The 17,735-nt window shown below is 35.9% G+C and overlaps 1 protein-coding gene across 1 annotated transcript in view; it reads right to left on the bottom strand.

Annotated features, from left to right (window-relative positions):
• thsd7aa (thrombospondin, type I, domain containing 7Aa) overlaps window positions 1–17,735 on the bottom strand; it is a 123,918-nt gene that overhangs the window by 18,917 nt on the left and 87,266 nt on the right. Inside the window, exons 13-21 of the mRNA XM_084130496.1 lie at window positions 16,753–17,019; window positions 13,039–13,217; window positions 11,402–11,535; window positions 11,137–11,290; window positions 9,536–9,677; window positions 8,443–8,558; window positions 8,241–8,358; window positions 2,943–3,088; window positions 492–666 (exon numbers count right to left, since the gene is read on the bottom strand). Coding sequence (XP_083986622.1) covers window positions 492–666; window positions 2,943–3,088; window positions 8,241–8,358; window positions 8,443–8,558; window positions 9,536–9,677; window positions 11,137–11,290; window positions 11,402–11,535; window positions 13,039–13,217; window positions 16,753–17,019 — 1,431 coding nt within the window. The remainder of the gene's footprint in view (window positions 1–491; window positions 667–2,942; window positions 3,089–8,240; window positions 8,359–8,442; window positions 8,559–9,535; window positions 9,678–11,136; window positions 11,291–11,401; window positions 11,536–13,038; window positions 13,218–16,752; window positions 17,020–17,735) is intronic.

The following is a 17,735-nucleotide window of genomic DNA, read 5'->3' as shown; positions in this document are numbered from 1 at the left end:
GATGAATAGAAAGTTAAACAACTTATTAAAAAATATTTTGTGAAATTATAAATGTCTTTAATGTATCCATGCTGAATAAAAGTATTAAATTGTTATTTTTTTAAATACGTTGAACAGTATATTATAACACATATTGAAAAAAACCCCCCAAAAAACCAATAATAATAATAATAATAATAATAATAATAATAATAATAATAATAATAATAAAATAAAATCTCTAAAAATTTCAATGGACCCCCAAACATCTCTTTGTGGTCCATTAACCTATTTTTGAAAATCCCTGCCCTTGATGTGTGATGCTTAAATATGTAAACTGAGGTAAACTTTGATTTTTCATATATTTTTTATATATTTCTGTTATTTAATTTGGATGTTGTCAGTTCATTCCAGATTTGAAGTTGCTGAACCCAAGCTTCACATCAACATGGCACGTCAATTTCAGTGCTTGCATCTGCTCATGTTGGCACAGATGAGGCATTAGTTGTTACCTGGGCAGGGCACAGTGCAGGACTCCTGCAGGATGATCTGTTTGTCTCCATCCACTGTCTGCTCCAGGTCTCCACAGAGTTCCTCATCCACCATACTGCCCGGATCCTTCCCCGAGCCGTCAGACACGAAGCAGGACACATTCCTAAAGCGCAGGCCTTCTCCACAACGTGCACCCTAAGGAAACACAGAGTTTTGACATTAACGACTACAATTGGACACCAGCTGTGGTGAAAAACAACTTTTAGTAGTCCTAAAGGACATTGAGGATGGACTCTCCACAGAAATGCAGCTTCTTTGGAGCTCTAGACCTGGAAAGAGCAAAACTTCTCACGGTGATACAAAATAAGGGAATAAGAAATCCCAGCATTGTTTCTCAGTGCTTTCAATGTTCCGCACTGTCAGCTACCGGCATTATTTTTTCATAGCTGCTGAAAATCTCTGAAAACATGAGGCACAAGTGCTGGAGACTGCTGAGGGCTGTCAGAAGACACTTTAGAGACAGGCAGCCGAGAACAAAGGCCAGAGTCAATATTCTCTCACAGCCTGCACTGTGACGGGAGCATGAGGTACGGGGGGAAGGAGAAAGAGAGAGACGGGAAAAAAGGAGCAGAGAGCGAGTCTGTCTGTTGTCTTTAATTAAACCCCCTGTTGGGCCCTGAAAGCCAGACTGATGACAGGAGGAAGACGACAGCAGAAACACTGTGGAAAGGCCAAAGCAGGAGAGGATTGGGGAATATTCTGCATATACCTAAACACTGATGCATATAACATGAAATGCTGGTGGTTTGTTATAGGGAAGAGTGGCAACCTTATACAAATACTATATCATACACGCTAAGTAATGTGTACTTGCTCAGGTTAATTTGCTACTCATTACTTTGTAAATTTAATATCTGCGATGCCTTTTCAAATAAATAATGTGCGTTAATTTTTCCATTTATTTCATGACAATTTATTCTTTTGTTTAAAGTGTCACATGATCCTTCAGTGTCACATGATCCTTCAGAAATCCTTCTAATATGCTGATTTTATGCTCAGGAAATATTTCTTCTTATTATAAATGCTGAAAACAGATGAGCTGCCTAATATATTTTGTGGAAACCATGATACATTTTTCAGGATCCTCTGATTAATAGAAAGTTCAAAAGAACAGCATTTATTTGAAATAGAAATATTTTGTAACATTAAAGGAGAATTTAGAATTTTGTTATAAAATATCCAAAAATCACTTGCACAGTGTGATATATTTCCTGCAGTTGTGTACTTACAATATCCCAAAAGTTCCCAAAGATTTTTAATTTCAGAGAAATTCCAGTTTTAAATAACGGCTCGTCCCTGTTCATTTGTCGCTTGTCAATGACGTAAAATCCGCATTATCCCTGGTTTCCGCTCGTACTGCCATAGTAACCATGGCGACAGACGTGGACAACTGCGTTACGTCTAGCGGCACGCTCACACTGTTGTTGTTGTTGTTTTGTTCAAACGTTATGAACCATGGCAAGCAGACTTTGAGACAAAAGGAGAATTAAAACGAGGTTTAACATCAGTGTGGCGTTTTCGAGATGCCGAGAGCTCCACATCCGTGACTAACATCGACTTTACAGAGACGCGCAAATGTAGAGGTGAGCAAATGTACATAAAACTAATCAATGTTATATAGCTCAACATGATGAAATGTTAGAATATGATCAGTATGTTATTCTAATGTTGATCTAGCTTACTGCTAGTCTCGAATAACAAACAAACTAACACATAGAATAACATTATATCTTTCAACACTCTCAAATGCTGTTTAGTATGATAGTGTAGACCAAATGAAACAGCGCTGCGTAACCTCACAAGTTTAATTCGTCTAATAAACTGATCTGTGCGAGTAGGAATTCAGCACTTGCGTGTAGTTCGGTAGAATTAAATGTCCTTATTCCTTTATATCCGCGGGACTCGCATGTGGCGCTGATATCTGTCTCTTATTAGCAATCGCACCCTGCTTCATACCACGTCATGTTAAAAACATCAATGTATTCACTCATCCATAAACATTATTAGATCAATCGGCATGACGACAAAAGTTCCATAATTCCGCTTATGCGTCATCAACCTACGCCTTTGTTATTGTAAGAGGTTAGTGAAAAAATTACATATTGTAGCTTTAATATTCTAAATGTCTATACTGTCATTTTCATTTAATGCATCTTTGCTGAATATAATATACCCCCCCCCCCACACACACACACACAATTTATGTGTTATTTAGACTGTTTCACATGATCCTGGTTCATAAATACATTTATGCTACATAAAAAAAATCAGAAGATGCAACTTATGTATGCAAAGTGCACATATAGTAATATACAGTTACATATAGTCAAAGATCAACATCAACTACAAAAGTTACTAAAATATTTAATTCAGCTTTTCGTCCCAACTGAGCGAATCATGAGCAAACTTACCTCAGATCTGCATGGAGACCAGGCGCTGTACCTCCAGCTGAAGCAGGGTCTAACAGGACAGGGCTTCCACTGTTCCAGCTGTGAGGAACACGGCCGTCCATCTCCCTGAGAGGCCTGGATCACAGTTCTCCTCCTCCACAGCTTCCCTACAAGAAAGATTGAAGAAAAGAGATATTTTTTGAGACGCTGTATTGCAATATTGTTAAAACCCTTAGGCCTGGGCTTTAGGCCAGGATTAGGCCTTAGTTTAATTAGTCCATTCAAGAAGTTTTTATAAACATGCCATAGAAACAAAAGATTACAGATGTGCATCTTAAGACAAAACAATGGCACTGATTTGAGTAAAACTACCATCAGATACACACTGAAACTAATTTTTTTTTTAAATGAAGTTATGTGGAGTTGTCAATTTCACCTAACTTATTAATTCTTTCAATTACGCATGAAGTTTATTTACTTAATAATTTCAAGGGGGTTTCCTCACTTTTTCTAAGTCAACTGATCACTTAATACAGTGTAGCTACTCTGTGGACAGAGGTGTAAAGTCCAGGGGTCAGAAAGTAAAAGTCCTGCCATCTGTTTATTCCACCCATGAACTCAGCCAGCTGATTTCACTAATTAGTTCTATCTCCTGGCTGAAAAACTATGCTAATTAGCAAATCCAGGTGATTGGAACAAAACACTGAGGAGGACTTTACTTTCTGAACCTGGACTTTACACCTGTCTGTGGAAATGAATAGTGAACAAACAAGGTTACATATTTACATTCATTCTCAAGGTCTAACAAATATGTATAAAGCATTTCCTTCCACATTAATGGTAAATGGATATTGTGATAAATATTGATATCATATTATATGGAAAACAATATTGTGAGAATATTTTTGGCCATGTCGCCCAGCCCTAGTTTGAGGTTTGTCGTGGTAGCAACATAACACTTTTTTATAAGACATGACCAATGTTATTTCAAATTCACTCGCACACATGAAGTAAAACGCCCTAGTTTTCCTGATGCTCACCGACGAAGATCATATTCATCATCTTATGCTTTAACCTCAAGAAAGTGACTCCTCGGATGAAATAAAGGCTTTTTACTGTAAGTGAATCATCTTATGTTACACACACTAATCTCAGGTAACTCAATCCCTCTCCAATGGAATGCCAAAAATGATATGCGACCTGAAAGTCTTGATTTCTGTGTAGTAATGTTCCTTCCCTTCTGTGAATAACTTAATCTGCCAAGCATTTTTCAAGCCTAATTCCAGTCCCTGAAACCACTCTGAATATTCATCTCTCCCCCACTTGATTTTCTAAAATCGATTCCAGAAGGCTGAGGAGAGGGATGGGGAGAAATGGAGTGTAGACTCTTTCAGGCAGAATGCATCCTGCTGTTTAAAAGTGAAGCCCGGGGGAAGCTTGCAATAAAACTCCACACCCTCATCTCACAAGAGCCATTGTTTTGCATGGCAGGTGGTAACACAAAGAACTCGATAACAACATCTTAAAATGTGTATTATTGAAATTACTAGATGATCCTAGCAAGCACTTAAAGGTATGGATGTATTCTCCAACATTATTTTCTTGAGCAAACGAATCAGAATAATACCACTTCTAGAGATTTAATCCTAACTCATAATCATCTTTCTTCGTGGATGGAATTTGAGGTTGGTAAGATTTTTAAAAAAGTTTTTGAAAGTCTCTAATGCTCACCAAGGCTACATTTATTTGTCAAAAAATAAAGTAAAAACAATAATATTGTGAAATATTATTACAGTTTAACTGTTTTCGATTTATATATATATATATACATACATACACACACACACACACACACACACACACACACACACACACACACACACACACACATATATATATATATATATATATATATATATATATATGTGTATGTATGTATGTATGTATGTATATATATATATATATATATATATATATATATATATATATATATATATATATATATGTATATGTATATATATATATATATATATGTATATGTATATGTATATGTATATATATGTATATGTATATGTATATATATATATATGTATATGTATATGTATATATATATATATATATATGTATATATATATATATATATATATATATATGTATATATATATATATATATATATATATATATATATATATATATATATATATATATATGTAATTTATTCCTGAAATGGCAAAGCTTTAGTGTCACATTTAATGTCATTTAGAAATCATTCTAATATGCTGATTTGCTGCTCAAGACACATTTCTTATTATTATCAATGTTGAAAACAGTTGTGCTGCCTAATATTTTTATGCGATTTTTTTCCCAGGATACTTTGATGAATAGAAAATTCAAAAGAACAGCATTTATTTGAAATCAAATGTTTTTGTAACAATGTAAAAGTCTTTACAGTCACTTTTGGTTAATATAATGCAATCCTTTCAATTAATAAATAAATAAATATAAACAATACCCCAAACTTTTGAATGGTAACTACTAACTACTAAATGCCAAGTGGTTTGTGACAGGCAGAGTTTACGGGGAGAGGCAATGATTTTGTCTGCGCTATGAATAAAAAAATTATATTTCTCATTCTATTTGTCTTATTTTATCATTTTAGTGTAGAATGAGTAAAACCGTTTGTTGTTAGGATGACAAAAAAATCCTAAAAGTAACATTTTTAGGCTGCTCTACCTCAGCGGTCTAACAGCGCTCATAAATGTCAAAATAATTGAGATGGCCAATCAAATCACAGAGGACGGGTCTTACTTTCTTACCATCTCTATGCAACAAGAGTTTGTGGAAAGATCCAAGTAGATGTACTTATTAGACTACTGTTGAAATGTAATGACCAACAGTAATAGACTATCTAGCGATGCAAACTACCCAACTTTATGAAATTTTGCTGTTTTGAATTGAAAATGTGCGATCATGAATCATGTAATTCATAAATGAATGTGACGATACAAGAAACATTTGCGTTTTCGACATATTAGACGTGTCCCAATATTAGACAAATCGAATTCTCAAATTCACAAACCATAGACAAACCCCCAAGCACAAAAATGAAACTCCACCTATGGTTTGTGAATAAGATACAGGTTTTGGCACTGAAGTTTCACAGCAAAAGTGGTGCTAAAAGGTCATCAGGTCAAGCAGATTCTGGGCTGGGGTTGGGTAAGACTGTGTCTAATACTAACTTCTTTGCAGTTAGTTTTTATTTTGGCTGGATGTACACAACCTCGAAGGGCACCGCTAGGAACTTTGTAATGTTAAACATGATCACAGCCCAGTCCCCGGCTGACACGTTGCCCTAAAGCAAGTTGTACCAGATGCAATTCATCTTCACCGCAGCCTGCCATGATGGACCATCCCTGCGGAGAATCCTCTCTGAAGCTCCCTGCTTTCCAGCCACAAAACAAATCAACTGCCAGTGCCTTGCATCCTTCTTTTTATATGCTGGGTTCAGTTGGGAAAACTATACATACACAAGTGCTTGTGTGCTTTTGTGAGAGTGTTTAGCTGTAGGGATCGCTCATTTTCTCAGTTTTCTCTCTCTCTCTCTTCCTGTCTCTACTGGTGGCCGAAACGCCAGGTTTAGGGCAAACAGTGTAAGCAGCGAGCCATAGGAAAGCCAATGCAAGCTCTTTCGCTCATGTCTCCACCCACAACTGAGTTTTAATTTGCTTTGAACTACTGTTAGATACTGTTTGTCGCACATGACACTTTAATTTACCTTTACTGACAAAAACAAACACAAAAATTCATGCCTAATTTCATTATGTTCATGTGTGCCAAGGGGGTCAATCACCAGGAATATTAATATCCAGCACTATTAATCTATATGAAAATACATAAAAAAACAACCAATTCCTATATATAAAGACTGGAATATGGCTCTTCTATGTTGATTTCTGAATTAAAATGAATTTGAATACAATTTGGAGAAGTAAAAAAATATATGTCTGCGGAATAAAACAATTTAAAAGATAATTGCAACTTTTTATCTCACAATTCGGACTTTTTTCCTCACAGTTGCGAGATATAAACTCATAATTCCGAGTTATGAAGTCAGAATTGCGTGATATAAACTGATGTGATATAAACTGATGCTATTCTGATGTTTTTTCTCTCAATTCTGACTTTTTTTCTCGCAATTGCGAGTTTATATGCGTAGCACTTCAACTTTCATAAAATGAGATTTTGGCCAAATGACAAAAAAAAAAAAAAAAAAAACTGAGCGGCAACATAGCTACAGTAAACTTTATAACCTGTAAGTTGATGAAAATGTAATGCGATGAACTTACTGCCTCAGATGCGACCGTTCTAGAGACAGACAAAACACATCCGACATTTGTGGTCAAAAACCTCAGAACTCCATTTGAGCTTGATTTTGGTCAAATGTTAATAATATGATGACACATGCATGTGTCTGACCATGTATAAAGCCATAATATCAACTTTGACAACACAGCATTTAATTAATTATTTTTAAAAAACAGTGTTTTTTTCCATTTCCTGAAAAGTAGGTTTCCACCCGACAGCAACGATATAACATTTTTAGCCAAACGTGTTTAGTCAAATTAATCCCAACAATTTAAATTCCAGTACGAAAACTGTTATTTGCATTCAAATCTGTGTGAGGACTTCTCTCCTTCTGTGAAAGGCTACAGATCACCAGCTGATTCTTTGTCTTTGAGGGAATCCTCCAGCCTGGGGACAGATTAAAGATGCTACAATAAACTAAGCCAGCACAGGTTTCAAACAGTGGCAGGGTTTGCTCTTGCTGTTGCTGGTCATTGACTCTCAAAGACCGCGTGCAGTGGAATGGTCTCTTAGGCCCCGAGCACACAAACATAATGGGCCCCTAATCAATCGTCAGAGCAGATGGAATTACACTCAAGGACATTATTATCCTCCTCTCAAATGCTGCTGCAGGGCGATAACACAATTGTTTTCACACCATACGTTTTTTGTGGTTTCAGCCAACGCTTTGGTAATTCTAAGACAGCAGAGAGCTCAGCATAATTCCCTAAAACCTGCCATTTGAGGAACCAGTCATGTTTGCTCACATCAAAGATTAGTGTTTTGGACCACAAGACACAAAGACCCCCCTGAGGCTTTTGATTTTGTCTGAAACAGACTGTTAGACTGCTGAGAGTGTGAATTAACCTAGCCATGCAAATTTAATAATATCAGAAAAACAGATTTTTTTTTGTGTGTATTCTGGCAGATATCCGACTTCAAATCGAGGTGTTCAATTCAAGGTGTTGGCTTACCTGCAAGACCACAGGTGTGAGAGCATTCAGACCAAGACGACCAATCAGACAGCTGGCAGTTGACAGGGCACTCGACCACACAGGAAGTGTTCATCTGCCATTTTTTATCGAGACCAAGCTAAAAGAACAGAGATCAATTTATTCAGGTGGATTTTCAAAAGAAGCATCAGTTGTAAACAATGTCTTGTGAACTGAAAAGTACCTCCTCGCAAAACTTCAGGTCCACGGACTTGGCATCACTGCGAACACAGTCCAGCATGCGCGTCTTGAATCCAACCCCGCACACGGCTCGCTCACTCAGCTGACATGTGCTCCAGTCTGGATGGGAAATATAGACACAAAAGGAAATTCTTCGGGTCTGAACCTGACTATTTTGAATCATCCTCTTTCCCTTTATCATGTGAAAATTCATCGCATTGTTTAATGTTTCATACCTGGGACCTCTGCAGTTTTGTTGCTGTTAATTAAAACTAAAACTAAAACCAACTAAAAAAATCATTATAAAAAAACAAACAAACATTGACATTAATTGCAATAAAGTTGAAATAATATTAGTTGAAAAACTTTAACTTAAAAAAGCCTGAAACTTAAATAAAATAAGTTTACTAAAATAAAAACAAACATTAATAAAAAATACCAAATCAAATAGCACATAAATGACTAAAACTTAAACTAAAAGTAAAATTAAAATATAAAAATAAAAGATAACGCAAAATATTATACTATAATAGTATGTAAATTATATAGTAATATAACACTGGTAATGTAAAATAATAATAACAAAATTATATATATATATATATATATATATATATATATATATTTGTATATTTTATTTAGATTTTATTCTATCAAAATAATAATATTTTATTGCAGAGGCATTACATTTACGCCAAATGATTTCATCCAAAGCAACTTCAAAATGCATTCATGGTAATCATTTTATCATTTCAGACGGGTGACCTTGGTGTTGTGAGAGCCATGCAAATGCTACTATTTGAGGAAAAAAAGGGAAAAAATTATAATGCTGATATTATGTTGAAATGAGTTTATAATCAGTATTAGGAAAAGTAAAGAGCATTCCAACTGACACTTAATTATTCCTTCAATCAATTAAAATGAACCTGAACAGAATATGAAGGTCATGGCAGATGAATAGCCATAATCGGCAAATCAAAACAGTTATTTTTAGTGCTGTCAAATCGATTAATCACGATTTGACAGCACTGTATATTAGTCTTGGCATGGATCTGGTAGCTAGCAAATGTTCTAGATACGATGCAGTCAATATTTACCTGTGATATTATAGGAGTAATGGAAGCAGTTGGTGTTCAGAGTGCATGTTTCTTTCTCTGTAGTCGAAGGACACTGTTTCCCTTCACCAGGCTGACGTATAGGGCTGGCGGTCCTCTGCCTTGTACTGTTCACATTGCATGGCTTCAAAAATAAAACAAACAAAGCTTTCAGTGAACAAATAATGATCAATAAACAAGCTTTTTGAAATATTCAACATATGTGCAGCGGATTAATTTGGCTTTCATATTCTCCTTGCTATTTCTGAGGGAAATAAATTCCTCTCAGCAGTCATGCGCAAGATGTTTTAAGCCTTCCCGCATTTTAACCGCAGGGACAGTCTCAGAATCCATGGCATTTAGCAACCCTTGCAGTTTGGTGGCAGTGTGCCTGGGAATCACACTGAGACAGACATGAGTAACCTTCCCCTCTGAGAGAATCCTCAATAATGCCTGTACACACACTTATATGCCACTGCAAACGATTTCATGTGTGAGTGACCAACCCCCGCCATACACAAAACCTTCCTCGGATTTATTATTTTGCCATGTATTTACTGACCGCTGGTGCACAGCTGACCAAAAATGTTCGATTGGTGTTGAGCTGCTCTGAAGAACATGCTGCACCTCAAATCCTCCTCAACAGGAGATGGTAAAAATAGGTTCAAGCGTGGCCAATCAGCATGCATGCATTTAACTTACTTATCAGACAAAGGTTGGGCTTTTAGGGGACGTGTGTATTGAAAAGTGTTGAGCTCAGCTTCATCATACACACCACGCAGCAAGGAATGTTGAGCTCGGGCCAATTAATTACACCGCCCTGCATCACAATTGTTTCTAACTGATTTTGGGAAGCTGATTCCAAAAATAGTGCTTGTTTTGCTCTAGCATGTCACATTTAAAATATGGTGAGGTAAGGTGAAGAAATCTTGTATTATCCCTTAATCACCGGAAAAACTGCCACAGAGACATGGTTCCTATCTTCTTCTGAGCCAAGTTACAACTATTCATTCAATTCTCAGCTGTTTCGCACATGTATGACATTAGTTTATGCCTAATCCAGATTGCAAGGTTAGAATTATGGCCAGTGACATGATGACCCAGATGTTTTCTGTTACATTTGTGGGTGTTTTACTACATCCAAACAGTGACAGAAAAATACAGATTTTGTGAGAAAAACGTAATTATAAATTTGTGTCTATGTAAAGATCTTTGACATTGAAATTGAGTATTTGAGCATTCGTTAAGTATATATATATATATATATATATATATATACACACACAACTATATTACATAAACAAACTTTTATGTTAGATGCGATTAATCACAATTAATCAATTTGACAGCACTATATATATATATATATATATACATATATATATATAAAATTCTAATTTTTGTGGAAAAAACTGTTTGTGATGTAAATTTCCATCAAATCATCAAAAAGTTTCGTAATCATCAAATTAGGTGGTATTAGGCCTTTTTTGGAAATTTCAAATTTCAAGATTCAGGCCTGTGTTATCCATAACAAAATGATAGGGGGAAATGATTTTGTGCTATGTCGAACATTAGACATGTTTCTGATCAATGTCTCCATTCACCAGTGGGCATCGACTCCAAGAGCCCCAGTCAGTCAGAACGCAGTCCTCGGGACAGGGCAGTTTGCTCTCTCTGGCTCCAAGAGGCATCTCTTCCGGATCACAGAGATAGTCTTCTACAGTGTCTGAAGGTCCATCAACAGTGTTTTGCATGCACCTTCATGAAATGAAACATCTGTTAGGACTATCATGAAGTTAGCAGGACTTTCAAAAAAGGTGATTTACTAGTAATAATGTTGCTTTTGCTGTTGTTGTTGTTCAGTCATACCTAACTTTCCTCGTCTGTACACCTTCCCCACAGTTCTCTTTCAGATCGACATTGCTGACCTTCCAGACACTCCACGGCTCAGCCACCCAGACGTACTGACTGCAGTCGCTCAGGCATGGCACCACTTCATACACCTGAGGAGACGCCACAGAGCTTTCAGCTGGGCATTATAAAACTTTTCTGTCACTGCTCACCAACTTTTTTGTGGAATAATAAGCTTTAATGTAAAAGCTTTATTGGTGAGGGTTTACAATGAGATTTAATTCAATCAACATCAGTTAATTCTTTAGTTTTCATGAACTTTCAGATATTTACAGCATTTATTAATAAGGTTACTAATAATTTATAAATATATTATGGTTCATTGTAAATTCATACCTGTTCATATACTACAAAAGTTTGGGGTTTGTAAGATTATTTATTTAAAAAAATACTTTTTAAATTTGTTTTATTATTTTATTCAGCAAGGATGCAATAAATCAACCAAAAGTGACAGTAAAGGCATTTATAATTTTACAAAAGATTTTCATTTCAAATAAATGCTGTTCTTTTGAACTTTCTATTCATCAAATAATCCTGAAAAAAAGGATTATGGTTTCCACAAAAATACTAAGCAGCACAACTGTTTTCCATATTGGTAATAATAAGAAATATTTCTTGAGCAGAGCACCAAATCATCATATTAAAATTATTTCTGTGACACTAAAAATTCAACCATCACAGGATTAAATTACATTTTATAATATTTTAGAAAACAGTTATTGTAAATAGTAATAATATTTCACAATATGACTGTTTTTACTGAATTTTTAATCAAATAAAAACAGCGTTGGAGAGCATAAGAGATATATTTAAAAAACATAAAAAAATCTAATATAATACATAACCTAATATCAATTAATAAACTAAAATTAACTTATGCTAATTAAAATATCTCAGTAAACTTACAAATTAAAATTAACAGATTAATAAATGCTGTAAAAAAACATTTGCATTCAACAGTAATGCCCATTTTCCTTTCAGCTACATCACCCACTTAATATTCATGAGCCAATCTAACCAGGTTTATAATGTGTCCTGCCACTTTTAAGATAATTCCTTCGCCCTTTGGGCCTCAAAGTCATACATTTATCAAGATCTTGAATTAATAATTGATCAAAAAATTATTATTATCCAAAAAATATAATTCAAAAAGATAACTGGTTAATCAGATGTGCAGCATCATCAATCATTTAAAATGTGATTTTTTTTTTTACCTGAGCCTGTTGCAGGATTCCCGCCATGATAAGAGAGAGAGAGAAGATGAAAGAGGGAATGTGGAAAACAGAGAAGTTGTTACATGCCATGTATTAGCCACTTCCAAAACCAATTAATGATGTGTAAATACACACAGTTTCAGCCTAGAAAATGTTAATGATCTAAATCTATGATGCACAAACAGTGTCCTATGATTATATGAACACATTAGTAAACCAAATTTAAACCAAATTAAATGTAAACCAAATTTAATGCACACCCTACTGCTGTGCATTAAAGAAACATGCTATTCCGTTTGGTCCTTTGATCAAACATTTACAAGCACCCCGGTGATTAATCATTAAAACAAGACAAGCACATATAACAGGGTCCCTGCAAACCTGATTAACATGGTCCAGTTTGGGGCACGGCCTGCCACCATTATAAGGTTTCTCCCGAAGCCACTTGGACCGTACTTTGACACCACTGCCGCAGGACTTGCTGCAACGGGACCAGTTTGACCACTCGCTGAGCTTACAGTCAGATGGACAGGGGATGATACACGCTTCCTCTATGTAACCTACGAGAGGTAAGAGAGAGTTGAATAGCGAGTCAAACAAACATGATGCAGTTTTGACGCTGGTTACTGGAGTTGGTCTAATACATTGTGACAGGTGACACAGCATCGAGTGCCTATGTTAAAGCAGCGTTAAGGTTAAGCTTGTGGCATTTGCACTGATATGGTCTGCTGAAGTTTCATTTTACATCACAACTTGCAAAGGTCATGCTTCCATTCTGGAAATTCTTGATGGGAAAGTCTTGGAAAATGTCAGAGGATTATTCAAAAAGCAGGTTTTAAGCATTCCACGTCAAGTGGTCCATAATACTTTGGTATCTGGCCCGGATCTACCATACGGGCGATCTGGGCACATGCCCAGAGAGGGGCCCTCCGTGATGGGAGTTTTTTTTTTTATATAAAAATATAAAGGTGAATGAAAATACCTTATATTTATAAAGGTATATCTCGAGAACCCCTCGCTCAATATTCCCCAAATTCAAATCGATCGTAGTGCTGGACGAGGCCTTTCGAACGAGCCTACCCTCGCCCGGGTCCCCAAATTATAGCCGTTCACAGTCAGGGGTTCCAGCGAACTGTGATCCGGTAGGGGGCGTCCCCGAGGCCCGCCGCTCTCGCATTCGAGCAAGGGTCCCCGTGGGACCTCCTCACCTGAATTTGAGCTCTCTGGGTCTTCGCGTTGCCGAGATACGAGCGATTTTCTTCTGAGATTGTGACGTCACCCTGGCGGTTGCCATTTTGAAGCGCACCCGGTGGTTTTCGGCTAATATCTCCGCGAAAACACCACCAAAAATTATATTCTGATGCCTCCTTTGGAGGGTGTGGTTGTCAGGAATATAATATAATATAATATAATATAATATAATATAATATAATATAATATAATATAATATAATATAATATAATGTAATATGAACACATGTAATGTAATGTAATTAATATAATATAATATAATATAATATAATAATATAATATAATATAATATAATATAATATAATATAATATAATAATTATATTATTACATTACATTACATTGCTGAAATGTTTTTCAAATAAAGATTATTTAAAAACATTACTGAGATAGAGTAAATCATTTTAACAGAACTTGACTTCTAAAGCAAAAATTGGCTTTAGAAATCAATGCGATTCAAAGATTGAATTTCTGCCATTTAATAAAAAATACAACTTTTTATGTCACAATTCTGGCTTTATTATGTTTTATTATGCTTACTCATAAGTTTAAGAAAAGAAAAGTCTGAATTATGAGATGTTAACTTAAAATTGCAAACTCTGAACTGTGAGAAATAAAGTCAAAATCATGAGTTATAAACTCGGGAATCCTGAGAAAGTAACTCTGAATTGTGAGATATAAACTCAATTATGATAAATAAAATCAGAATTGTGAGACTGTGGCAGAAAGAGGCTTCTACATGAATTTCTCAGATTGTGGGAAATCTTAATTTTAGATAGTTTGTAATTGTACATTTTAATTAGATGTCATTTTAAAAGTCAAATTAATAAAATGAAATGTAATTTGAATATGTTAAATTAGCTTAAATTAACGCAAATAACATAGTGGCACAAAATTCAAGTCAAGTCACCTTTATTTATATACTGTAGTGCTTTATACAATACAGATTGTTTTAAATCAAAGCAAAAATAATAGTTAATGTTAAATTATTAAACTAAAATATTGTTAATATTTTGTTAATTACCTTAGTATTGGTAAAAACTCCTCATACATTCTCATACACAGTTTTTGTGTTACACAGTCTGTGTTTTAATAATAAATTGGACAACACAAGAAAAAATGTACATGCAGTCCTCCAAGAGAAAAAAAAAAAGTCTAGATATCTGTAACACTTTTGAACCAGAATCCCTAATAAAGAAACTTCACAGTTGGATTAAACACCCTCCACCCGACACAAATCGCCTTGGGCAACATGTCAATCTGACAGCCTCACAAAATGGCAACCATGCTTCAAATGGTGAGGGGATGAGGTCTGATTGGAACGAGGGGTGTCTCAGAGACTGCGAGAGAGAGAGAGAGAAACACCCTGCCTCCGTCAGCACATCTTCACTCTAGGGATGCCGAGTCTTTGAGCCACTCACGGGCCTCCAGCTGAGAGCGTACAATCCATACCAGAGGATTGTGACTCATAAAGAGAGAGGCCTTAACGTCACAGAGCTCCTGCATGGCCCACAACATTCCACATGCTTTGATCTAACGCTGTAGTTTGCCACAGTCTAATCTCGGCTCAGAGGAAAGGATTGCCAAATGCTCGTTTCTGAGCTCCTTGCTCCAGGAGGTGGTGAAAGGTGCCCAAACGGAATTAGACAAACACAAGTGCATTTTCCACCAAGACAAGCTCTTTGCTTTCTTTACTTTACTTTTCTTTACTAGTAGCTCAAACAGTAGAACGTTCGCGCTTCCAACGCCAAGGTCATGGGTTCGATTCCCAGGGAAAGCTGTACAAATGTGTACTCTGAAATGCAATGTAAGTCGCGTCTGCCAAATGCATAAATGTAAATGTACTTGAGGTGGGGTAACTAAAAGAAAGGATTTTGGCAGACAAGATAAACATATTCGGAAAAATCCCAAAACACAGACTGCATTTCAAATAATAGGATGCAACTGATTTTTGTGTATTTCAGGCCTATTTTTAGTTTGACGCATGAAATTCAAGGGTATTATATACATATAGTTCAGTCACGAAACTCTAGAGGGCGCAGGCTGATTGCAAACTGCAAGCAATCACATCATTACCATATGGCACAAGCTGATTGGCCTCTGCTGATTCGGCAGCCAATGAGATTGCTTGATCAACATTTAAATAGTCTGATTCAGTGTTTGCTGTAAGCTAGAGTTCCTCTGAAACCCTCCACCTCCCCCAGCTCCACCTGTTACAGGATTTATGTCTGTCTATTTATGCAGCAGTGTGTCTGTGTATATATTAGCAATAATAAATCCATACTTGCTCTGCAACAGCAATAATCAACAGCAGCAGCAGCAGCAGCGTAGCAGATCTAGTCTGTCAAGACCAAATACATTAACATTGCCATATTCAATAACACGCTAAAACTATTCCGAGAGTTGTCATGATTGAAATGAAGTATTTTTTCATTTTCCCAAATACTTATCCCAGATTAGAATATAAAACAATTCAACGTTTGGTTAAATTTAGCATTTATCGTCATCTGAAATGTTACTTTTGTCAAATTAGATTATTTATTTGTAAGATTTATTGAATTATTATTTTGCACAAAAAAATAAATAATAATAAATAATCATAAAAAAAGTTTAATTGAGTAAAACCAATTTATTTAATCTGGGAAAATATTGTCTAAATTTACAAGATGATAATTTTGTCAAAAAACACTCTTCACGACAGCAACACTGGCTCAACCAATGATGTGAGTTTGGGGGCGGGACTATTTGTTTGTCCAACCATTGGCGTACAGGGAAGTGTTTAGAAAACCTGTTTGCAATAATAATCTTTGGTGATGCAGAAATTACGTCATCTTTTTTTTCACCCACCGTGACTGTTGCAGCGTGACGTCTCCACGAGCCGGTTATCCTGGTCGTAACACACCATGGCTTGAAACCGGTAACCCTGGCCACACTCCTTGATATCCCCTAGCACTTTCATACCCAACAGGCCCTCTACTCGTCCACCCTCGGGAAGGATGCAGTCGGACCAGTTCCCCACAGGCTGGGCGTTGTACTTGTTGCAGGGGCAGTACTGGGTTTCGCTCAGAGGATACATCTGTGTGTTTTTACATTGCTCTCTCTTTTTGCTTTTACCTGTGTACAGTCACACAAACATACAATACTTACTTGGTAGATCAAAAGTTAAAAGGTCATGTTATCCATTTCAAAATGCTTTCATGTTTAGAGGAATAAATCTTTTGGAATAATACGATACGGTACGCACGGAAATGACCATGTAATGGTATCTAGCTCCTTTGGTCGAAACACACTGATCTGTTAATCATTAGTAAGTAGACTTATCCAAATTGAAAGACCTATGGCACTAATCTCATGTAATCCCTTTTGCAAAGTTGCTTGACTTACAGCAAGTCTTCCAAAGGGCAAATAAGTCTTGGCACGCACCCTGTATTTTGTTCAACTCTAAGTAACTGGCTAAGCTTCTCATGGCACTTTATACTAAAGGTTAAAACACATTTCTGGATCAGGTGAGGTTAAGGCATTTGCATCTAAGAGAGAGCATTTTTGTAAAACTATTTGTAACACAGAGGGTTTTCCTCAGGTTAATCAATCGTCCTCATGACTCAATGGACAGATTTTCTTGAATTTTAAAGAATACACACATAGATAAAACAAATCTGTTGAAAAAACAATAAAGGAAGAGGTTTTCAAACTGGGTCGCAGAAAGATAAGGATGACAATTTTTTAAATTGATATATATTTTTTTGCATTTAAAGTCTTAGATACATACATGCATTTAAAAATAGTATTCTGCTTTAAAAAAGTAAAAAATAAAAAAGTAGCGTGCTTTC

This window comes from Abramis brama, assembly GCF_963993115.1.
Source record: "Abramis brama genome assembly, chromosome: 12".
Taxonomy (NCBI): Eukaryota; Metazoa; Chordata; class Actinopteri; order Cypriniformes; family Leuciscidae; genus Abramis; species Abramis brama.
The sequence above is the reverse complement of the archived record's forward strand: the minus strand, read 5'-3'. Positions and strand labels throughout refer to the sequence as shown.